This window comes from Cynocephalus volans, chromosome 12 (genome assembly GCF_027409185.1).
Source record: "Cynocephalus volans isolate mCynVol1 chromosome 12, mCynVol1.pri, whole genome shotgun sequence".
Classification (NCBI taxonomy): Eukaryota; Metazoa; Chordata; class Mammalia; order Dermoptera; family Cynocephalidae; genus Cynocephalus; species Cynocephalus volans.
This window is the reverse complement of record NC_084471.1, coordinates 67,954,364-67,977,493: the sequence shown is the minus strand read 5'-3', so window position 1 is coordinate 67,977,493 and position 23,130 is coordinate 67,954,364. Positions and strand designations below refer to the sequence as shown.

General features: G+C 54.6%; 1 protein-coding gene across 1 annotated transcript; it reads right to left on the bottom strand.

The window, feature by feature from the left end:
• Nucleotides 1-555: 555 nt before the first annotated feature.
• On the bottom strand, nt 556-22,458 carry KRT80 (keratin 80). The gene is made up of 9 exons (XM_063075569.1): nt 22,159-22,458; nt 16,161-16,369; nt 11,316-11,376; nt 10,927-11,022; nt 4,702-4,866; nt 4,051-4,176; nt 3,208-3,428; nt 2,695-2,750; nt 556-2,559 (listed from the first exon to the last, which is right to left on the bottom strand). The coding sequence occupies exons 1-9, from the start codon at nt 22,456-22,458 to the stop codon at nt 2,435-2,437; spliced, it is 1,359 nt and encodes a 452-aa protein (XP_062931639.1). The 3' UTR covers nt 556-2,434.
• Nucleotides 22,459-23,130: the final 672 nt, after the last annotated feature.

The following is a 23,130-nucleotide window of genomic DNA, read 5'->3' as shown; positions in this document are numbered from 1 at the left end:
TGACCTGGTGAGGAAATACAGGATGGCTATCTTGAGTCAATATCTTATCTCTCAACCTGACTGTGAGCTTCTTGCAGTAGAGGGGTGGAAAGCAATCTTGGTGTCTTAGTGCAGGGCTGGGCTTGGAGAAGGTCCTCAATCCTTACTTGTTGATCTGAAATTTGATTTTGCAGGATTAGGCCTGTACCCATCAGAATATATACTGGGTTGTGCCAATCCCACAGTCAGACAGGAGTGCTTTGAGAAAGAACCCTGGCACTGCTTGGGAAATCCCCCATGTATGTGCTTGCTAAGGCAACCCACATGGTGCCTGCACATGTTAGGAGGCACTGGGAACATAGGACAACGTTGCTACAATCTCCTTGTAGGATGGTGGGGCAGGAAACCTTTTCACATCCAAGCTGCATTGGTCTGAAAGTATAACTAGGTCTCTTGATTCGCTTCCCTATAATTGGAGAATTCCTAACATCCTGTGGTTGACCTGATTGACCAGTGACTGACCAATCCCAAGAGGGGAGATAAAAAACAGACACACGGCTTTATCCATGGATAAATTTCAACACTTTATTCATCCCTTGGCAGGGAGAAGGGGACATTGCCCCATGATAGTCAGCCAGTCAGGTGGGGTGGCTGGAATGTGTTATCTATCGAGATAGAACATATAGCACTGATTATGCAGAAACAGGAAGGGAAGCAATAAGTTAAAAGCCACATAAGTTATGAAAAAATAATATATACTTTATATATCTTGTATCCCCACGGAGGATTTGCTCCCTTGGAAACCAACAAAGAGCCTGAGAAAAAGCAGCAATTGGCAGCACCCTCTTTTGGGACTTCAGGATGAGTACACATCTGAATTACCGCTGGCCTGGGAGAGTCAGTAGCCTGTCAGCACCCCCTACAGGCCTGAAGGGCCATGAGGCCTAGGAGGAGCCAAGGCCTTGAACCACCTTGTCCTGGAAAATGAGATGAATGACTCAGAGATGGGCTGCAAGAGGAGGTGAGGCAAGGGGCAGGTAGGGGAGATGAGAGGGGAGAGAAGGTAGCTTGTAGAATGGGAGGTGGGAGCTACTAGGATCCACCTGCATGCCCCAAAGGTGAGAGCCAAGACAGGAAATAGGGGCAGTCCTACCAACGCCAGATTTTCTTGCTGGATGTGGAATTTTTCTCTTTGGTTGAGTCCTTTTAAAGCTGTCATTGGGGCTCCACGGCCTGACCTCAAGTGCTCAGAAGCTCCCAGACCTGCCTGGACTATGACTTCTTCATGGCCCACCAGAGGCAGGTAGAATGGGTATGGGGGGGAGGAAAGGACTGGAGGGGAAAGAAAAGAAGGATATATAACTCCCCAGATGTAGGATGTTCCTGGGCTCCTCCATGAATGCAAAGGAGGGGAGGGCCTGGCTGTTTGGCCCAATGGAGAGTAGAACAGAGGCCCTGAGAAGTGGAATTCATGGGAAATGGGCCTGGGATTTCATGATAGGGGTGGGGCCAGGGGAATCCAGGGCCTGTCACACCAAAGCCAGGTGTTTAGGCTGGGAAACACCTGGGCGCAGGGCAGAAACTCAGATCCCAGACTGGATGGTGAACCCCAGAATGGCAGGGAGGATCTAATTCTCCTGCCTGCTCTCAGGCTTCCATCTGGCTGTCACTCCCAGGGAGTTGAATATGGCAAGAATAGCTTCTAGAAAACGTGCTGAGATCTAGCTGGGGCAGCCTGTCTAGTTCTGACTCTGACCTACTGGGAGGGATCCATGGGAGCAGGGGTGGAGGGTACAGGTGTTCAGGCTGATCTCAGAGGTCCAGGGTCAGGTCCCAAACAACCAGGGACCCTTCTCCCCCAGCTCCTTAATACTGTCAGGTCTCTGGGGAGCTCACATGGTACAGGAAAGCCAAAGGGTATTCAGCACCCAGCCTCCCCAGGAACTACAGGTACAGGGTAGGGCCCAGCTGTCCTCCTCAGCCGCAGCCCATAGCCTGGGCTGGCTGACTGGGGGCACCACCCTCAGTTCCAAGGCAGCGGCAGGGCAAGACTTGAGATATGAGTTTAGGGCAAGCATTGGGCAAAAGTCAGAGAGACCTTGATCAGAGCCGTACATGGGAGGAAGAGCCTCAGAGGAATGAGGAGGTGAGGCAAAACTGACCCCAAGTTCCAGTTTACCCAGCCAGGAGAACTTCTGGCCAGAAGGTTGGAAGGGCGGGACTGTGAGATAGTGACACAGAGTGGAGGGGCCTTGAATTGCTTGTGACGTCCTCTCCCACCCAACTCTTGCTACTCACAAAAACATAGTCATGGTTTTGGACCCTCCTCCTCTCTGTTCGGTATCAGGTTTTGCTTCCCCTCCCAACCTAGAGGCTCCAAGCTGCTTTCTTGAGTCTAGCTTAAGTCCCTCCTGCTGCAGTGGGAGTGACCTGGGGTTCCTGGGGTCCAGCTGCCTTACTCCGAGGCCTCCGACTCCTGCGAGAGGTACTTCTCTGACATTTCGGTGATTTTGATCACATGGCCTTTGATGTTCTTCTTCTTCCGAGAGGAGGCCTTGCAGAAGCCTGACTTGGAGGCAGCTACAGGGGACATAAGGGGTGGGGGAGGGAAGGGGCTGGAGGTTTGGGAGCCACTTAAAATGATGCCTTTAGGGTCATGATCCCCCCACATCCTGTCCCCTCCCCACCATGGGTTCTTGGGGTAAGTAGACTCACCGGTTCTGGATCTGGACTGCACAGTGCTGACCATGGTGGCCGAGGGCAAGTCCATCCTGGGGGTTGGGGAGGGATATGGTGGAATGTGAAGGGAGCCTGTGGCTTAAGCTCCCCAGGGACTGGGGGCTGGCAAGTAGAGAGCATTTCTTGGTTGTCACTCCCAGCTCTTGGGTAGCCCTGCTGTGTGACTCTAGCTAGCCAGCTTGCCCTCTCTGGGCCTCTGTCCCCTCTCTCCTGCATAGATGGCTAACATTACTGGGCACTTATTTTTGTACATGCATAATTACATTAATGTTCCCCATCACAGGTGAGCCATGTCTATGAGCAGCCCATTTCTCATATGGGGAAACAGAATTTAATGATCTGGGCCAAGGTCCCAGTTTGTAAGTGGCTGAGTCGGGATTTGAATATGGGCCTGCCAGGCTCACTGAGCCCCACTGGAAGAGAAGGCTGACTTCGTGTGGACCTGGACCTCAGACCTCCCATTCCTCCAGCCTGCAGCCTCACCCTCACCTGCTCTCCTCGCCCTCCACCAGCTTGCGGTAGGTGGTGATCTCGATGTCCAGGGCCAGCTTGGTGTTCAGGAGCTCCTGGTACTCGCGCAGCTGCCGTGCCATGTCCTGCTTGGCCTGCTGCAGGGCGGCCTCCAGCTGGGCCAGCTTGGCCTTGGCGTCCTGGAAGGCCAGCTCACCCTCCTCCTCAGCTGCCTTGATGTTCTCCTCGAGTTTCAGGCACTGCAGCCAGAGGGCCAAGGGAAGGGAGGGAGAGAGTGGGCTGGGGCCAGGAGTCGCCTCTGTCCTTGGTGGGAGTATGCATGGGGAGGCAGGGCTAAGCAATGGCATTGCTGGGCATGGTCATGGGTTGCAATGCAGCAGGAGGGAGTTCAGTTAGACCTAAAGAGGCACTTTCTTAAGGCCAGAGGGAAGTACCACAAGCCTCTAAAGGAGCCTGTCCCAGCTGTCCTTACATGGCAGCATTCACTCTGAAGGCTTGTCCTGGCTGGAAGCCAGGACTTAAGCTTCCACTCCCTTCTCTCTGTATAGTTGGCTGGGGGCCTGGGAGGGAGGCAGTGAGCTCTGGGTGTGTGCGGTGGTGGGGGTTTCTAATGTCTCAGCAGCCCTGGCAGTTTACAGAGCACTTTTATATGCAAAGCTCATATGATACTCATAGCCACGTTAGGAGGCTGTGCCACTATTCCATTTGACAGGTTAGAAAACAGGCACAGAGGAGCTAAGTACCCCGTGCAGGGTCACTCAGTCGGGGTTTCTGTGTACTCAGCAAGCGTGTGTGTGCATGTGCACATCTCCCTGCTCTCCTCACTGCTCCTGCCCCCAGATGGGTCCTCCAGACACTCACATGGCTCTTGATGGAGAGGATCTGGGATCGGAGCTTCTGGATGCGCACATTGAGGTCAGCGATCTCGCTGCGGCTGCTCTGGAGGCTGCTCCCAAACTCAGCCGAACGGGCGGCCTGCTCCTCCAGCTGAGGGGCATGGAGGTCACAGGTGCTGGGTCCCTCCCAGCACCCCTTGCCCATCCTTTCCCCTTCAGCCCCTCATCCCATCTCTAACAACTCTGCAGCCCACCACTCCCCCACCAGCCTCCCTCTCTTGTTCCCACCGTGTCCCTCTCTGGATGTCCTCCTTCTAGCTACCCTGGATGAGCCTCATGGGCTGTGCCTGCATCTGGCTTGGCATTGCTGGGTGACAGCACCACCCTGAGCTCCTGGAGGGCACAGATGGTGGGCTTCATCCCCCCTCTCACCCCCTCACCGTCTACCCCTCAGAGCCTGACACAGTGCGGGGCTGTCCCATTCTCCATGCCTGCCTGTGAGCTGCTGGTCTCCCCTGCCTGCCCCATCCCGCCTCTGGGCTTCCCCATTCCCCTCTCATTGACTCTCAGGACACAGAACTGCAAGTGACCTCGGCCATCACTAGCCTAACCCTACTTGTGGCTCAGAGAGAACTGTCCAACCTGCTTCTTCCACCCTGTGTGGTCAGCCCCAAACCTGGCTCCGGGAGTATGCCTCGGCCTCCTCCAGGCTGCGAGCTGCGATGGCATCATACTGGGCTTTCACCTCCTCCACGATGCCACTCAGGTCGATGTGGCAGCGGCTGTCCATGCCGACGGTCACCGATACATCCTTCACCTGGGCTGCCAGGTCCTTCAGCTCCTGGCCGGGCATGGAGTGCTCAGGGCTTGTGGGAAGGGCATGAGGACCCACAACCACCCACAGTCCCTTCATCCCCAGGGTGAGCAGAGAATGGGCTGCTCCTTTCCTGTCTCCCAGGAGAGGTGAGGAAGGATCAATGCCTCCCTGCAGCAACTCCCCAGGCTGGACTCTGGAAGGCAGCACGTAGCCCCCTGCTCACCTGCCTGTTGTCTTCCCTCTCAGAAAGGAGGGGAGGGGTACAAGGAGGGACTCTTGGCTCCCAAGGCCCAAGCCACAAGCCTTATTCCCCTTCAGTTTCCCCACCGCCTGCACTGTTGTGCACCCCCAGGGTGGGACACGCTCCTTCTGTCTGATGGTGCTGAAGGCCCAGTAAGCCACATGCTGGAGCTGCGGACTCAGGCCATTTGCTCACTGTTTCAAGGCTCTGTGGCTGCAGCTGCCCCTCACCCCCTGGACAGGAGCTCCCTGAGGCCTGGCAGAGCCATGTACAAATCCAGGCCCGGATGTCTGACAAGAAAGATTCTCAGTTTATTGAATAAATATTAGAAAAGAGGCCTGTGAATGATGAAGGGCAGGGGTGGTGCTAGAGTCCAGGCAGCACTGCCTCTGACACTCTCCAGGGTGACCCAACACCTGCTCCCCTTCTAGCTGAGAGAGCTTGCCAGAAACAATGACAATATTTTTACTCCTCCTCCCTATCCCTGGAGACCTCTGGAAAATGGTAAAAGCCTGAGGGCTTGCTCACTTAGGGCAGACTGTGTGCTGAGTCTCACATTTCATCCTCACCAGGCTGGCCTAACCTGTAGTTAGCCCCAGATCACAGAGGAGGAAATTGAGGCACAGAGGTCATGGAAACAGTTATGAGTGACAGATCTGGACCCCAGAGCAACTCTGCTGCTGCTGCAGTCCTTTAGAGGGGTAGAGGAAGACAGGGACATTGGCTTTCAATCATGCACAGCCTGAGAGCTTTCCAGCCAGAATGCTCACGGGTGTGTGGAGAGGCAGTTGGGAACAGGGGGCCTGCGCCCTGGCTGCTTCCACTGGAGGAGCCTGGCAACAAACAGGCCGGGTAGGGCCTCAGCAGGGGAGGAGCGAGTGGGAGTAAACAGAGCGCCCCTTGCCAGCATTGTGCCAGAGCATGAGTCAGACGGCCTGGGGGGCAGGGAGGGGCCAGGCAGGGCTGCATGGGCTGCACCGCTCTCCTTCTGCATTCACAGTCCACCCCGACCTCTATTTCAATCATTAAACTTCAGCCAGTATTCCCATTTTTCTCATTGCCTTGTAATTTTTTTTTTTTTTTTTGATAAAGTTTGCCAAGGAGGGGCAGGACAAGGAGCATTGAAACCCACCACCTTCCTCATAATTTTTTAAAACTTGTTTGTTTGAATCAGGATCCAAACAATATCCATACATTGCAATTGGTCCATATGTCTCAAAGTCTCTTTTAATCTACAGACAATCCCTCTGTTTCTGTCTCTTTTTTTCCTTGTACTTTTTTCTTATTGAAAACAGCAGTTGTCAGGGCTGGCCCATGGCTCACTTGGGAGAGTGTGGTGCTGATAACACCAAGGCCACGGGTTCGGATCTCTATGTAGGGATGGCTGGTTAGCTCATTTGGGAGAGCATGGTGCTGACAACGCCAAGTCAAGGGTTAAGATCCCCTTACCGGTCATCTTTGGGGAAAAAAAAAAAAAAAAAATAGAAAACACCAGTTGTCTGCCTTGCAGAGTTCCCCACAGTCTGGATTTTACCAATTATACCTTCGTGTCAATGTTCAACACACTCCTATGTTCCCTATATTTCCTGAAACGTGGCAGTTGGATCAAGAGATTTGCTCAGATCTAGGGTCAGCATTTAAGCTCATTACTGCATTCTGACCCTGTTCCTGACTTGGGACCCCCTCCTGATCCTCTGTCCATCTTTACACTCAGGGAGGTCGTGGTGGAGCCTCTGGTTTCTGTCCATGGCAGAGGCTGGGACTTCTGAATGGTAGCTTCTGTCCTGGAGCTGTAGTCTAATGGGGTGAGGGTGGGTCAGCCAGGGCTGCGTGGGCAGCCGTGAAGGCTGCCAACCCTAGCCCACTGGTACTTCCTGGTGACAAGGATGGGCTCCTGGAAAAGGAATATTGGGCAGTGGAAGGCATTCAGAAGACCCTCTAAGGCAACCTGTCTCTGCCCTGGAGCTGGCAGGACCCTGGGCTCAGTGGCCAGCTGCCCCTTTGGTCTTCTGCCGAGGGGTTTTGGTTGATCTTCAAATGAACTTAGCAGAAATCTCTGGGCAAAAGCAGGCTGAGGGTCCAACATATGCCAGACTCAAGTTGATGGTTACCATGGACTCATGCCCTACCTCTGCTGCCCCTGGTTACCACCTGACATTTTCCACATGAAACCAGCACTCTGGACAGGTTTGCCTGTTGACAGTTTTGGAGATGCGCATTGCGGGGGATCTCGAACAGTGACGCTTTTAGCCCAGGCCTAATTTGGCATTGGTTATGGCCCAGGACAAGGCCAGGGCACTGTCAGGACACACTGTAGGAGGGCTTCCCTGTCAAAGGGAAGGGATTGGAAAACACAGCTGATGGAGCAGCCTCAGATCCTTTCTGGAAAGAGGCAGTGTAAGCAGGAATTTGGTAAGTAGAAGCAGGAAATGGAGCGTTCAGAACATCTGCAGACCTGTTCAGACATGCTGGCCCCTGCCAGACTGCAGAGGGTATAACAATGCTGGCTTGTGTGGTGTGGAGGTGCCACCATGAGATGGGCCCCCTGGAGAGCATGTGAACTTCCAAGTTGATGAGAATTAAGCTACAATACATTTTAGGGCTGCCCTTAGGATTCAGAGCCTGAGAAGCTGTGGTGTGTGTGAACACCCTCACTGTGTTCCCCACATCAGGGCAGATAGTGATTCTCATGGGGTAGCTTAGTGCTGGCTAGTGAAATGTAGTGCTTAATGGCACAGGACTCTGAATACCACCACCTCTTATTAGTTGGGTAAACCTGGTCAAGTTTTTAAACCTTCCTGAGCCTTGGTTTTCTAATCTGAAAAGAGCTAATGTTTATTAAATGCTTATCGTGTACCAGATGCTGTTTTAAATTTAGGATATGTTAACAAAATAAATCCTCACAACAGACCAGTGAGGTAGGCACTATTATTCTTTCCATTTTACAGATGGGGAAATTGAGGCAGAGAGAGAGAAAATAATCTGCTCCAGTTCACAGTTACTGAGCCAGGATTCACATCCAAGCTGCTCTAAAGACTGTACTCTCTTAATCATTACCCCTACTTCATAGGGTGTTGTGAGGATTAACTGAGATTTAAGTCTGGAAAGCACTTAGCACAGGCCCTGGAATATAGTAAGTGCTCCATAAACGGTAGCTAAGGATACAATTGTTGTAATTGGTAAAGGCGATGAAGCTGGAATGAAGTGTCCAGGGGCAGAGCAGCCTATTCCTGGAGTAGCCTCTCTGCCAAAGCTGTTTAGACAGCATGGGTTTCTCTCGCAGGGACTGGCCTCCTAGGAGGTGCACCTGGGGGCAGGGGGCTGTCGGCAGATTCTACAGCTCATCTCCCTGGAACCAGAGTTTATGAATGGGGCAGGCAGTGTTCCAGCTTAATGTAGCCAGGGCCCAAATGCATTTGGGAGCTGGACCGTAGCTCAGAAGCTGAGGGGGAATATGAGCTTCTGCCAGCCTAGGGTCCTCTCACTAATCTGTGTCCCTGTGGGGGAGGTGCAGACGGGTTACCGAGGAGGCTGCAGTGTGGAGACGAGGCCCTGAGCAGATCATGACCACTGGCTCCTGCTCAGCTGGCTTTGCAGAACTTACCCTGGGTGTGTGTTTGTGTGTGTGCATGTGCACACGTGTGTATTGGGGAGAGGGAGGGCTGTTTTCTGGGACACAAGGATGGGCCTATACAGCAAAACTTTTCTGATCTGATGTCTGCTCCAAAACTGAAACTAGAGTGTCTAGCCCTCCTGGGTCTACTTGCATTCTGCCATATTTTTCTTCCACCTGAGGTAGCCACGGCTGGAATTGCTTAGACCTGCTCTGTCCAGTGAGGCAGCCACTAGTCATGGGGCTATTGAGCACTTGAAATGTGGCTAATCTCAACAGAGATGAGCTGTAAGCATAAAATACACATCTCATTTCAAAGACAGTATGAGAAAAAGAATGCAAAATGGACCAGTAATTTTTATATTGATTATGTCTTGAAATAATCATATTTTAGATATATCAGGCTAAATAAAATATATTATTAAAAGTATTTTTTTTCTGTTTCTTTTTATGTGGCAACTAGAAAACATTAGAATTACATATGTGGCTCATGTTGTAGTTCAATTAGACGGTGCTGGCCTAGAGACTCACGGGTGTGGGATCTTCTTAGCAAGGGGTCAGTGCTGGCTTCTCAGCCTGCAGTGGTGCGTGGAGAGAGAAACAAATCTCACTCCAAATTGCCACCTCACTGCTTCCAAAGTAACAGTAATTGCTAGAAAGCACTGGCACCTCCTACCTTCACTACAGTCTCTTCTCCACAGCATACACCATGTCCTGAAATGGCCCACGCACCACCCCTTCTAATGTCTACCCCCAGTGCCCGCCCTGCTCACATAAGGTCTGAACTCCGTCTCAGGGCCCCAGGCCCACATGAGCCGGCCTGCCAGGTCGTCTCTGGCCCAAGGCTCTGCCCTGCCCTGTCTGCTTTGACCACAGCAGCTTCTTTCCTTCCCTTTAATCTCTAAGCTCACTCCTGCCTCCAGGCTTCACACGGCTCTTCCCTCTGCCCTGGGCCGCGCCGTCCCTGTCCCTGGCCTCTGCAGCTCTCCCCTCCCTCCTGCTTTGCTGTGTCACCTGCTTCTTTGCCTCTCAGCACGTGTCGCTCTCCAAAGTGATCTCGTTCAGATACTCGTTTACTTGCTCATTACCTGTCTCCTTTCCCTCAGTCGTACCCTCCTTGGAGGAGAGGCTTGTTCCGTCTTGCTTAGGCTGTGATATCCTTCATTTGTTAAATGAATAAATGGGTATAGTCCTCAACAGAGCCTACGAGGCTGGTATTATTATTTTCTCCACTTTGCAAATGAGAAAACTGAGGCACAGAGAAGAGAAATAACTTGCCAAAAGTCACAGAAATGGTGTAAAAGTCTGAGTCAGGACTGGGACCCAAGGGCTGCAAACAGTTCTCTGTCCCATGGAAGCCCCAGCTGGGGGCTGAGGCTGCTGGGGACTGAGGCTGAGTGTGGCCTGTGAGCAGCCTCAAGGCCCACTCCCCTTTCTACAGGATGAGGCCGTGAAGCCGTGGTCAGCAGCCCATAGGGCCTGTCTAGCAGAACGTTTCAACTGCGGGGCACTTTGACCTCTGCTCTGCGCTTGGCAGCACTGCCAGAGCTCGGCACCAGCAGTTTGAAGCAAAGAGCTGCCAAGCCTGTCATCCCAACAGGGGTTCTGCTGCTCTTAGCTGAACAGAAGGTATTTGTGGAAGGGGCCTCTAGCCCAGGAACATCACTGATACCTCCTCACCCCTGAAAAAGGATGTGGAGAGGAGGACGAATGTCCTGAAGGATGCCCAGGAGCCAGCAGGGCCCACCTGTTACCGTGCTGGCAGCATGTGAGGCTTTGCTGGGACACTGTCCACCAGGCTCAGAGTGAGAATGTGCTCCTGAGGCAACTCTGTCTGCCTTTACTGGATCATTTTTGTCCTGGCAGAAGCTAGTATCATCTGGGAACCAGGAAATCTGACTATAGGTCTTCTCTGTCTTAGCTAAAAATGGGGAAGGGTGAATTGCATGCCTATCTGAGCTAGGACTGTGGGTGCCTAGGATTCAGGCTGTGGGGATTAGAGAGAGATTAGTTCAATACAAATGGTTGTTCAAGGCCCCTGGGCTCCTGAGGCCAACCTCCTGCCCCTTGCCGGAAGCACCTGGTCCTCTGCATGCCCTCAGCACTACAGTACACATGAGGACACAGTTCTCCCCAAGAGAGTGGCCTTTGGGGAACCTGTCCATGTTCCATGAAATGAGTAGCAAGGGGACAGCTCTTGGCTTGGTGACACTGGTCCCATCTCACTCACCTGTTCGTAGATGGTTTTCATCAGCTCCACGAAGCTCTGCAGGCCTTTTAATTTGGTTTCCAGTTCGGTCCGTCGAAGACACTCTGTATCCAGGTCCTGGGGTTGGGAGAGGTGGTGAGTGTAGGAAAGGGAGTGGAGGGTCCCAGGGCAGGAGTGGGTGGGGGGATTCTGCTTCCTGGGTGAGAGGGGGATGATTCCCAGAGGAGATCTGGCTCAGAGCCTGGGAAAAAGAGCAGGATAGGGACAGTGTAGCTCTGTGTCTGTCTGTTTGTCCTGGGACTTAAGCCTCTGAAGGCTTTGCTTGGGCATAAAGGAAAGTAGATGATCCTGAGGGAAAGAGGGCAGAGGGCCCATGAGGAAGAAGCGCTGGGGCAGGCTGGGCAGGCTACCTTCTTCAGCTGGACAAAGGTGAATTCCATGTCTGTGCGCTTAGAGATCTCATCCTCATACCTGGGAGGGAGGGAGAGAAAGAGATTGCTCAGCTGGATGTGGTGGGAGCTGGGGGTTTGGTTAACTCTCCTTGGATGGGGCTCGGGGCCCCTGCCATTCTATTTGGTGCCTTGTGTCAATTAGAAAAAAGTGGCCCTCGTCAGGTGGATGCAATCTCATGTCTTCTATGACATATCCCTCTCTCCTGTGACACCTGGCATTGGCTCCTCATTCTATCACTCCCTCCCGGTGACAGTATTCTCCCAGCAGCTTCTGCCCTCTTCCTGGCTCTGCTCCACGTCCCCCTCCTCCAGGAGGCCTCCCCTCATTGTGCAGCCCTTTCCCCCTGGTACTTGGTTCCTTCCTCTTCTCCCTGTGTCTCCCCTGAGAATCTCAGGTTCAGACAAGCTGTGCCTTTGGTCAAGTCTGCTGGGAGAATCCTGCTCACACCTCTCCTCCCACCTCTACCTCTTCCCTGCACCCTACCCTATCCCCTCTGCTTTGCCGGAAGGTAGGACACCATCCCTCATGTTCCCTCCACAGGGAGGACGGAAGAGCAGGAAATTTGCCCACACAGTGTGTTTAGGTAAGTAACTTCACCTGTCCTCCCATGGCTTCCTCTTCTACGTGCGTGTGTGTGTGTGCATGTGTGCGTGCGTGCGTGTGCGCGTGTGTGTCCACCTTGCGTTTGGAACTAGGACACTGTTGGGGGTGGGGTCAGGATCCCTGGATCCCTGACCTTACCCTCTCCTCCAGCCAAGATGTTTATCTTGGGCCCTCAGGGTGGGAGTCTGCAGCCTCAGCTTCTTACCCTCAGCCCTCGTGCCCCAGCGGGTGTGGGGATTCTGTGGCTTCTGTTTTCTTCCCTCCTCTCCAGGGAATGCCTGAATCACTGGCGGCTCTAATTATAGCCGCCTGCCTGCCCCAGGCCCTGACCTCACAGCAGGGGCAGAGTCACTCATTGCCCAGCTGGCTGGACCTGCCTCCCCTCATACCTTCTGTCCCCCAGCCCACCAGAGGGGCTTTGAGGGTGCAGGTTACGGGGGTTGGGTGGGGGACAGGGGGCAGAGAGAATGTTCTGCTGTCTGGGTCCAGTTAAGGAGAACAAAATGCCCAGAGTGCCTTGACTGGGGTGGTGTGTGTTTGGGGGGGGTACAGGTGCAGTGTGCCACCCCCCTTGTGCTGGGTGCTTCCCCTGTAGCCCTCCTGGGAGCCTCAGAGCCTCCACCAGTGAGGTCCCATTGGTCCCATTTCACAGATGAGGGAACGAGGCTCAGAGAAGGGCTTGGAGGCTCCTGTGGTGTGCTGGTTAAGCCTGGGGCTCCAGAGCCAGACAACTGGGGCTCAGTGCTGGCTTCCTTGCTGATGAGCTGTGTGACCTTGGCTAAGTTACCTGTGTGTGCCCACTCTTGGTCACCATAACAGCGATGCCATGAGCATGAAACAGGTTAATATGCAAGTGCTCACAGCAGTGCGTGGCACCCACTAAAGCTCAGGCTCTCTGCCATGGCCTCCAGCATGCTTGGGGAGAAGCCCCAGGAAGCCTCAGCACTGAGTGCAGGGCGGTTCGGCGGTTCTCCGCACACCCTTCACAAATCCTTAGGGCTGGGCTGCCTGCAGCAGGCTTCCCACTGGAATCTGGGCCCCTGAGGGATTCCTGCCCCAGGGACGGGTCTGGGGAGCCCTTCACTGACTGGTTCTCCCCATGCAAGCCCCATGGCTGAGCCCCCTGGCTGGACAGCAGAGTCCTGCCAGACTGGGGCAGGACCGTGCCCTTCCTGTCCTCCGTGTAGCCCTCCCTCCCCTCCTCATCAGCTGTGTCATTGCCCCAGCTCTGATCTCCATTTGGCCCACTGAGCAATTTCTAACTGCTTGGGGCCTGCTCCCCAATTTATTTTTAGCACTGTCCCCTGAAAAGCCTTAGGAGGGGAACCTCAGGCCTTGGGCTGGGGGTGTTGAGCCCTGTCAGAACCTTCCACACCCTTGAATGTGCCCTTGGCTGTTGAGGGGATGGGAGGGGAAGCTGTCTCTAGGTGTCACTTGCAGACCCACCAGATGGAAATCTGCTGGGACCCAGGGGAATGGAGGCAGGTGAGTTGAGGGGGGACAAGCTGCCTGGCAGCCACTCTGGGAAGCCTCCCCTGGCAGAGAAGGACGCCAGGGCTGAGAGGACCAGAGGGGGCGTCCTCATGGTATCCCGCCTAAGCTGGGTCTGCCCTGCCTCTGGACCTCCAGGTGTGCTTGGTGGGTGGGATGGGATGGGAGCAAGACCTGAACCCCCGGGGAGAGGCTGGTGGTACAGCAGGGACATTGGGCTGAGGCTGGACGCTAGTTCCAGTCTGGAACAGTCCCTGTAAGTTTACTGCTAGTGCATTCCTAAGCTTCACGTGAATTAGAAGAAAGCCATCTACTTCAGGGGGTATTCCACCTTGCACCAGCTTGCACAGCTTAATGTTTAACTGGATGCCAGCCCCATTCACCCCCTTCAACAACATGCTCCTGTGCAGCGAACAGTTTGCACAACTGTATGTGGTGTCCCTGAGTCAATTGCTGTGTGGCCTTGGGCAAGTTGCTTCCCCTTGCTGGGCCTCTGCTTCATCCTTAGTAAATAGAAAGATTAGACTAGCCTACCCTTGGGGTCCCTGCTACCTTAAAGCCCTTGGAAGTCTCCACCTCCACAGAGGTAAAGGTGATGCCTTCTCCCCCATTTCACCCCCAATCCTCTGCCAGTCAGCCAGCCACCAGCTCCCAAACCTGTTCTCAGGCCCTTTTTAGCTTGTCACACCTGCACACTGCCCCCCACCCTCCCTGGCCAACTTGTTTATTTCTGGGAGTAAGGCTGATCTCATCGGCCTTGTAGAGGCAGGGCACAGCTCCTCCCCGTCACGGTTCAACCTGGCATCTCCTGACTCCTGGGGGCCCCAGGCTCTGCACAGCAAGACTGTAGCTCCCCTGGCTCTGGTCTGCAGACCCAGAAGCCCTCCAGCCTCGCCATTAGGCCTAGTTTCTCCTTCCTCAATTTGGGTGGGTTTCCTACCCAGACAGGGGAAGAGGCCCTGAGCCTAAACAGTAAAGTCAGATAGCAGGCAGATGGAAAACAGGCAGCAGACCAAAGGAGGGGCTGAGCCAGACTAAAACAACGAGTAGTATTCATACAGAACTTCCAGTTGTAAAGTGCCTCCGTGGACGTGATCTGGCTAGGCTTGTGGGAGCAGCCTCACCTGGTGGCTGGCTGAGGTTAGGGATGGGACTCAGCACATGGGGCTGTGTGACTGAGGTCAAGCCCTGCCCTCTCTGGGCGTCTGTGGCCTTCCCTATAATAGGAGAACCCAAGGTTTCCTCCAGCTCTGCCATTCTCTGACCCTTTGAGTGCCCAGACCTGCTAGGGATCAGTGAAGTAGGCCACAGATTCTGGTGAACCGATGTGACTTCCCTCATCATGGTCAGGTGTTGGAGGCTGGGCCTCTCAGATGCCCTGTATGTTTCCTAGGACCTGATAGGGCAGGCTCGGGGAGAGGTGGTGGGCATCTGAGCCACAGCTCAGATCCCTGGGCCCCGGGCAGGCTGCCCCCACTCCAGTCCTGCCTGGCTGGCTGCTCTGGAGATTGTGAGCCACACCTCAGATGGGCAGGGCCTGAGTCTGGGCTGGAGCCCTGGGGAAGGGGAGACGAGGGGTTCAGCCACACCCTGTCCTCCCCCACCCTGGCTGGGGGCCTCCTTGCGAGGAGACCAGACCTAAGGAGGGGTGTGCAGGGCACGGCCTCTCTACTCTGCCTCAGCCTCCTTTTCCCTGCAGCCCTGCCCACTACCTGCTGAGAGGGTCACCTTTCTTTCTGAGCACCCCAAATGTCCAGTTTGCCCTTCTAGACCAGCCAATTCAGTTCAGCAAACCTGTGTCAAGAACCTGCTGTGTGCTGGGAACTTCACCCTTCTAGCGAATAGGAAAGCTGCCACTGATAGCATGCTGAACTTGTGCCTTCCTCCTCAAACCGGTCTTAGGTTGGTGTCAACCCTCGTCATTCCCATTTCACACAGGAGAAAACTGAAGTTCAGATATTCAGCAGCTTGCCAGAGGTCACAAAGCTAGTGAACAGTGGGGGCGAGGATTAAACCCCCAAGCCTGGTTCATAACCACTGGGAAGTCCTGCCCACCAACTGTTTGTCCACCTGTCTGTCTACCCATTAAGCTGTAAAAGCACCTTGCCGGCCGGGGCTGTGTTTTTCCTCTTCTCTCTAGCTCTGAGTGTACCTCGATGCCTGGCACGTATTACCTATAGGGGATTGCTTCTTTATTCAAATAAAACCCACCCTTTTGCCTGCCTGCACCAGCTGCTTCTCTCTCTTTTCCAGCCCAATTGAGTTAAAAAATCTGAAGCCATAGCCAAGGCAGAAGCTCACCTGTTGTTGTAGTTATTGACATAATTTCCTGTTGCTAGAGAGACGTGTGGGCAAGAGCAGGCGTGTTTACAGGCACGAGAGGAGGGCTGCTTGAGTCGGGGATGTGGGTTGTGACGGTACCCAAGAGCCAGCAAATGCAGGGTTGGCTATGATCCAGTCCAAGGCTGACTTTGTTGTAAGGGCCACTATTTGGGAGGGGGTGGCTATAAGTTCACTGCCCTATCCCCCGTATTTAGAATACCGTCTGGCATGTACTAGTCCCTCAATAAATATGTCTCTGGTAAAGAAATGTTCCATACCTTCTTCCCTCTTTCTCTGGCTTGGGTACTCCTGGCTTGGGTGCCTCCTATCTGAGTACGCTTGGTCTCAACCCCCTGGCCCCATGGCCCCCGTAGGGCGAGACCTACCTGATTCGAAACTCCTCCACCTTCTGGAGCACCTGCAGCAGGTTGGCCTCCAGCTTTCCCCGCTCCTGGCTCACTTTTCGCAGTTCCTCTTGCAGCCGGCCCTGGTAGTCCTGATAGAGGGGCCCAAGGTCGAAGGTGGCCGAATCCTGGCCCTGTAGGAAGCTCCAGCGGGTCTCCAACAGCTGGTTGCGCTGTTCCAGGGCTTGCACCTGGGAGAGCAGGAGGGTGGTGAGGGGGCCAGGTGTGGAACAGTTGGGGGCCAAGGCTCCAGGCCCCCATGGGGGCCTCCCTGGGATGTGGCAGCTCATCTACACACCTACCCAGGGCCCTCACTCAGCACTTCAGAATGCATCTCCAACTACTGATTGTTCAAATTGAAGATGGTGAGATAAGGAGAGGATCAGAGGGAGGTGGAGCCAATTAGCCAAGGTTTAGCAAAGTTTTCCTCAGGGAGGGCAGGGCCAGCTAGATGAGGGAGGGGAAAATAGGGTGGGAGAATGCCACAGGCTCTCCATGCCCACCTGGGGCTGGGGTGGGAGACACCAGGGACATGGGTGTCAGACACCATCTGCTCCCCCAACCTGCTCCCCCGACAAAACCGACAATCCTGATCTCATCTTGTCTTGGAAACTCAGCAGGGTAGGGCCTGGTAAATACTTAAGTGTTAATCCTCTTGACAACCCAGCATTTGCAGCCTCTCCAAGCCTTGGTTTCCCCAGTTAGAAGCTGGGGATGATACACCTGCCCTCCTCTGAGGGCTGTTGGGGGAAGAACCTGGGGATGTGCTTTGGAATAGTAATAATAGCAAACGCTTATGCGGCCCTTATTGTGTGCCAGGATATGTTCTAAATGTTTGTTATCTTTAACCTATTAAATCCCTGCAACGACCCCATGGGGTAGGTATTATTATCAGTCGCATTTTACAGATGAGGAAACCAGGCACAGAGAGGCAAGGAACTTGCCCAAGGTCACAAGATGAGCACGTGGCAGAGCCAGACCAGGAACCCAGGCAGTTTGGGTTTAGAATCTTTTAACCTTTACAACCTATGCCTCCTGTCTGTTGCTGCAGTCACTGTGGACCCCAGCTGCCCTCCTGGCTGCCTTCTGCCTCCAGTGAGGGCCAGTTTTGCCTCGAGGATAGACTGGGAGGGCTCTGGGCCCTGCTGCTCCTCCCAAGCTCAGCTTCCCACATGCCTCATGCTGTCAGAGTTGCTCTTGGGGCCTCTTCCTCCCTCCACCCCCTGCAGCCCAGCTTGGCCTGGGGCTCTTCCTGCCTTTTCCCCATGCTGCCTGTCCTCTCCAGGCTCCAGCCTCCTGAGCACTCTCCTTCCCACCATCCCAAACCCTCTCCGCCCTCTTTCTCCCCATTTATCCTTCCAGCTCCCCTCCTGCAGGAAGCCCTCCATGACTCTCAGCTTGAAGGACTCCCCGCTTCCCTCCAGTACCAAGACCCTCAGTTTATCTGCTCCACATTTGCCTTGACCACCACCCGCCTCATTAGCTGGGCTGGGCCTCCTCCCACCTCAGCTGGTGCTGCTGGCCCCAGGCTCCAGAAAAGTAGCCTGAAAGAGCTGCCAGGAGCCTTTCAGATCAGCTGATCTGTACTCTTCATTCACAGAGGAGGCGATGGAGGCCAACGGGGGTCAGGTGACTTGTCCAGGGTCACACAGCAACTTGGTGGCCAGGCTTCTCAAACAGACCCATCTGATGGCCACTGCCCATCTGGACCTTCATGGGGGTGCCAGTTGGGATCCTCCTCTCTCTCTCTCTGCCCTGCCTACACCCCCAGGTTTCATTTTCTTCCTGAGACACTCTGATAACCTGTTGGCATTGTCTATTGTGAATGTCACAGGAAGTCTCCAGAAGTCCCCTTTGACATTCATGATAGAAGTCCATATAGACAATGCCAACAGGAATATTGGATGATGGCATTTGACAATGACATCTGTGGGCTGTCATTCTCCTGCTTAACTCCATCTGCACTGCTTGAAGCGGACCTTAAGCCTACAGTCTGCTGTAGTCACAGCCAAACAGGTCCAGTCAGGAGGGAGGTCAAGAGTATTTCTGCCTTGCTTTGTGAGTGTGAGAGGGAGCGTTGGAGGGGAGGTTTCTGCTCACCTCACCTTCCCTCCGTTTTGACAAGCAGGAGCCCCGTGTTTACACTGAGGGTGGGGCGAGAGGAGAGACGTGAGTCTTCTTCCTCCACCCATGAGCAACAGAACAACCTCCACACCAGGAAGTTCTTCCCTTAGCGTAACCTCCATTCCTTACGTTTTCAGCACTAGCTGGTCCAAGCCAGAGGCAATGACGGTCTTGGGGGCTTAGGGGCAGCCTCTGTCTCCTGCTGCCCTGGGGCAGTCACTTATTGTCTCAGTGAGTGGGATGCAAACTCATTCCCCACCCAGGACCTCCCCTGCAGAAAGCTCCTTCCACTCGGAACAAAGGCCTAGGGAGGGCCGATAATCCCAGTGCCCTGTGAGGTGCCAGGTGAATTGTCTCCAGCCTATCAAGGCTGCCAAGCCCCTCATCTCTCATTCCTCCTCCTCTCTGTTCTGGTTGAGCCCCTGCCTTTAGATCATACAGTGGCAGCTCTGGTAGGGGCCTCAGAGAGCAAATGCCTGGTCTGTCTGTCTTCTCATTTTACAGATGAGGAAACTGAGTTCCAGAGGCAGTGAACTCACTGTGGCCCAACTCCACGTTACTGGGCCTCCCAGCCAAAAAGCAGGGCTAGGCCAGGGAAGATTGTGGGGAGAGGTGTATTTTTGCAGGGGAAACTGGGCAGCCTAAATTGGAGCTCCTAGCTATGCTTGGGGAACTCTTCGGGGGAGGTAGGCTGACCACCTCAGAGGCTGCAGGTCTGGGAGCCTACAGGGCAGTGCCTCTGGGACAGGCAGGTCCTATTTCTCAAGTGGCGGCCATCAAATCCCCTGCCTTCAGCCAGAAGTTGGCTTTGCCCAAGGAGCCTCAGTGTCTTCCTCAGGAAGGCTGGTTTATGTCTTTCTGCACACAGGCAGGGGATGACTCTGCTGACTTTGAGAAGTCACTCAGGTTTACGGGAAGACACTGTCCCCATCCCTCTGTCTCCAGGCATTTCACCACTGCTCGTGGCTTTCACTATAGCTCCTTAGGCCGACCTTGGGCAGTCCTTCCTCCTGCTCACTTCCATCCCTCTGTTGTCTGCAGTGCAGGTGAGAGGGCAGCCAGCAGCCTCTGTGGACGCAGGCCCTGCATGCTCCCTGCGTCCCTCGGCCTCCCTGCTGCTGCTTCTCCTCATCCCCTCATTGCATGACTGTGGCCGATCAGTCCTTCCACAGGGCTGCCCACAAAGCAGAGCAGAGCAGTGGAATCTGAGGCACAGAGAGGGTGAGTGGCTTGCCCAAGAAAACACAGCCAGCAAAGAGAAGAAACAACACTGCTCCAGGGCCTTTCTGCCAACTCCCAGGGGGTCTCTCCCCTCCCCCCTTCCCCCTGTTCTCCTCTGACTCTTCCGCCTCTTCCCTTCATCCTAGGTTCACTCTGGTTTCTCTAGATGTTTCAGAGGGCCCAGAAGGCTATGTGACTCTGGAGTGCCTCTGCCAGCTCCTCTCTTTGTCCAGAGCCCCCCACCCACTGATCATGGCATCTTCCCCTGGTCCTTCCCCCTGGGCGCACATATCTCTCTTCAGCTCCGGGCTGCACTCCCACCCACCAAGTCCCTTCACTCCTCCCCCCAGCAGGGCCCCACCTTCCCCTCTTCTCCAGGCTCTGCCTGGAAGGGGCTCCCTGGGTTCTAGGAGCTCCCTGGGCTAGGCCCATTTATTTGATTTTTTATTTAACAGTTCTAAAGCACTTACCACATACCAGGTGTGTTCTAACGGCTTTTCAAAAGTTATCCCATTTGATTCTGACAAGCCCATTACACCTATGTGTATGTACCAAGGCACAGAGAGGTTAAATAATCTGCCCAAGGTTACAAAGCTCGTCAGTGGTGGACCCAAGATTTAAACCCAGATTTCACACTTAACCACTGCCTGCTTCCAGCTGGGCCCTCACAGCCTTTACAAGGAGACAGAGAAGGACATGAGCTAACAGACCTTCTCCATAGAGTTGGTAGATCAGCTAGGACTCCTTGGGGCAGAGCCCCAGCAATCAGGGCCCTTAAAGGGCTGGCATCTGCAGCTCCCTGTGTCCACTCCAAAGGGCGCCCATCTCAAGGCCAAGACTTAAGGGTTGGGAGGCTCCAATTCTGCTAAAGACCTTCAAGGGCATCATCACCCTGGCCCCTGGGAACAGGACCCCAACGCTGAGGACCCCTTCCCTCTTCCTACCCTTCCCTCACCCATGGCAAAGGCACAGAGTGATATTAGCATTGGTGTTCAAGGGAGAAAAGCCACCCATCTGAGTCAAATTACGTAGCTCAGTGAAGCATTCCTTTTAAGGGATTAAACTGGGTTTGGTGGGAAGGTGGCTCTGCAGAGACCTGCCTCCCCGGGGCAGCTGAGCTGTTCTCGGAGGGAAAACCAGCCCAGCAATGTGGGGCTCTGTGCAGCAGGGCTGGGGGAAGGGATGCTCCGTCTCTGTGGATGGTTGTACTTCTCCTACATGTACCTCACCTGGGCACCCCAGATGTGGATGAGGAAACTCTGGTCTAGACACATGAATGGGAGAAGGAAAGAAATGATTCCCACCTAAGAGACTACTGGCTTTATGTCTCACAGACCTGAGTCCAAATCCAGGCAGTACCACTTGCTGGTTGTGTGACCTCAGGAAAGGCACTTAACCTCTCTGGTCCTCAGTTTTCTCATCTACACAGTTGGGAAGATAACAGCCACTGCAGTGTTGCTGTGTGGGCTAAATTTCATCACATTTGCAATGTTCCTGCAGAGGGCCAGGCACAAGCAGATGTTCAATGTGTGCTCTTTTCTTCCCTCTGCCCCTGTCTGCGAGCTCCCACATCATAGAGCAGACCAGCCACATGCAGAGGAGCACAGAATCAGAGACCAAGAGGCAGACAAGGGACTGAGCCAGGGGCGGAGACTGGGCCTCTGGTTTCCTGGGAGGGTCATGAAGGTAGTTTTCCTCATCCGTGAAATGGGCACAAAAATGTCTTCTTTCATAAGGTTGTTGAGGAAAATAGAGATAAATACATAAAGCATCCCTTTGGTGCCTGGCACATAGTAAGCAATTAATCAATGTCAGAGGTTACTATTGTGATTGTTATTCTTGGGCAGGGCAGGAGGGAGCAGGCTGGAAGGGCTGGTCAGGAGAGGTTTCTTGGAGGAGGTGAGTGAAGAGCAGGTTTGGGAGGTGGGTTTGGGAGACTTGCTTGGGAGCTTGCTTGACCTGGGGTAGACATGGACACGAGTGCCCCAGACCAGCTGCAGGACATGGCAGTGGGGTCTGAGAAGTGTGGGGACTGGGGTGCCGGGGACTCGCTCCTCCACTCAAGTGGGGTGCGGAGGCCTGGCTGGCTGCCTGGTTCTGACGCAAGCTGCATCCCCTGCATTCCTAGGGCCTGACGTGCCGAAGCTGCATCCCCACTCGCCTCAGCTGGCAGCAGCCTCCTTCCGGCAGCCACACACACCCCCTTGGCCCTACTGGCTCTTTCAACTGGGGAAGTTAAGCAGGGCAGCCTCAAGAGGGTTGCTGCAGACCCAGAGGCTTGAAGGATGGACAGGAAGGTGGACCTTGGGAGGTCCCACTGTCCACCTGCCTTGGAGTAGACTGCAGACCATGCCTGCCTCAGCCATTCCTGTGGGAGGCATCCTCTTGGCCACACTCAGTGTCCACCCTAGTCCGTGCCTGGGGGCAGGGTGACCCCAGACCGTAAAGCATGCTATTGCTCAGACATTCCTCAGACGCCAACCTGGGACCCCTCTCTCCCCCATCTCTTGGCTTGGTTAGCCTGCTGAGTTAGCAATGCCACCTCCCCACTGGCTGGGCAGGGGTGGGGCCTGATGCTCGATGCCCAGGCCTGGCAGCCCTTAGTTTTTGGGACACCTCTCTCACTTCTGCTCACCTTTCCAATCAGGGAGGCAAACTTGTCATTGAGGACCTTCATCTCCTCCTTTTCCTGGGTCTTCTGCTGCTGGACGGCTGGGTCCACCTTGAGGTCCAGGGGCTCCAGCAGGCTGGGGTTCACGGTCACCTTGGGGATGGTGCCAGTTGGCCAGCAGCCTGTGAGGCTGCGGGAGCTGAAGCCTGGCCCAGGGGCCCCGCAGCTGACCCATCCTGAGGTCCCAGGCCGGGGACTGCCTGCGGGGGTCATCTCACAGCTGCTGAGGCTGCTGAAGCCAACGACGCAGGAGTGGCAGGCCATCGTGGCCCCCCGGCCTGGGAGCAGGAGGGCCCAGGGATGAGCAAACGAGCCTTGGAGGGCTGGCAGGCTCCAGTCGCAGCCAGGGCAGTCTGGGGATTGAGGAGCAAACACCTGTCGCACAGTGCTCATTAGTTGCAGGAGGGCGGGACGCCTCCAGCCTGACCAACCTGTTGGATGATGTGGCCTCCCACCCCTCCCCCGGCACCACACACATCTCTACCTCCCCGGGATCTGCCTTGCTGAGTGGGTGGCCACATGTCCCCAACCAAGCTGAGCCTGGCTCTGGGGTGGGGGCAAGGCTGGGCTGGCTAGATGGGGGAGAGGGTGGGAAGGCGGCAAGAAGAAGGCAGATTTAACAAGGAAGGAGAGAGAGCACGTGTCTCTCACCGCAGACCTCGCTGCATACCTGAAAGCTGACGTATCTGGGATCACATACTTCTGGAAACGATGAGGCAAGCGCAGGCCCTGAGCTCCTGAGCGTAGGGCAGCTGTCCTGGGCACCGTGCCAGACTGGCATTGGAAAACAGCACGTTTATTATTTCTTTTCTGGCTGGCAAAGAGTCTCCTTGGCTTGTCTCCCTCCTTTCCTTCTTTCCTCTCTTCCTTTGCTCTATCACTTATTGAGGGCCTACTAAACACACCCCTCTGTCTCAGGGCTGGGAGGAAGTGGAT

Bases quoted from the DNA above. Each gene is read 5' to 3' on its own strand.
- KRT80 (XM_063075569.1), bottom strand. From the start codon at position 22,458: ATGGCCTGCCACTCCTGCGTCGTTGGCTTCAGCAGCCTCAGCAGCTGT. The intron at 11,377-16,160 runs GTAGGTCTCGCC...CCTCCCTCCCAG, and splicing joins GTGGAGGAGTTTCGAATCAG to GTATGAGGATGAGATCTCTA. The intron at 3,429-4,050 runs GTGAGTGTCTGG...CTCTGGCTGCAG, and splicing joins TCCTCTCCATCAAGAGCCAT to TGCCTGAAACTCGAGGAGAA.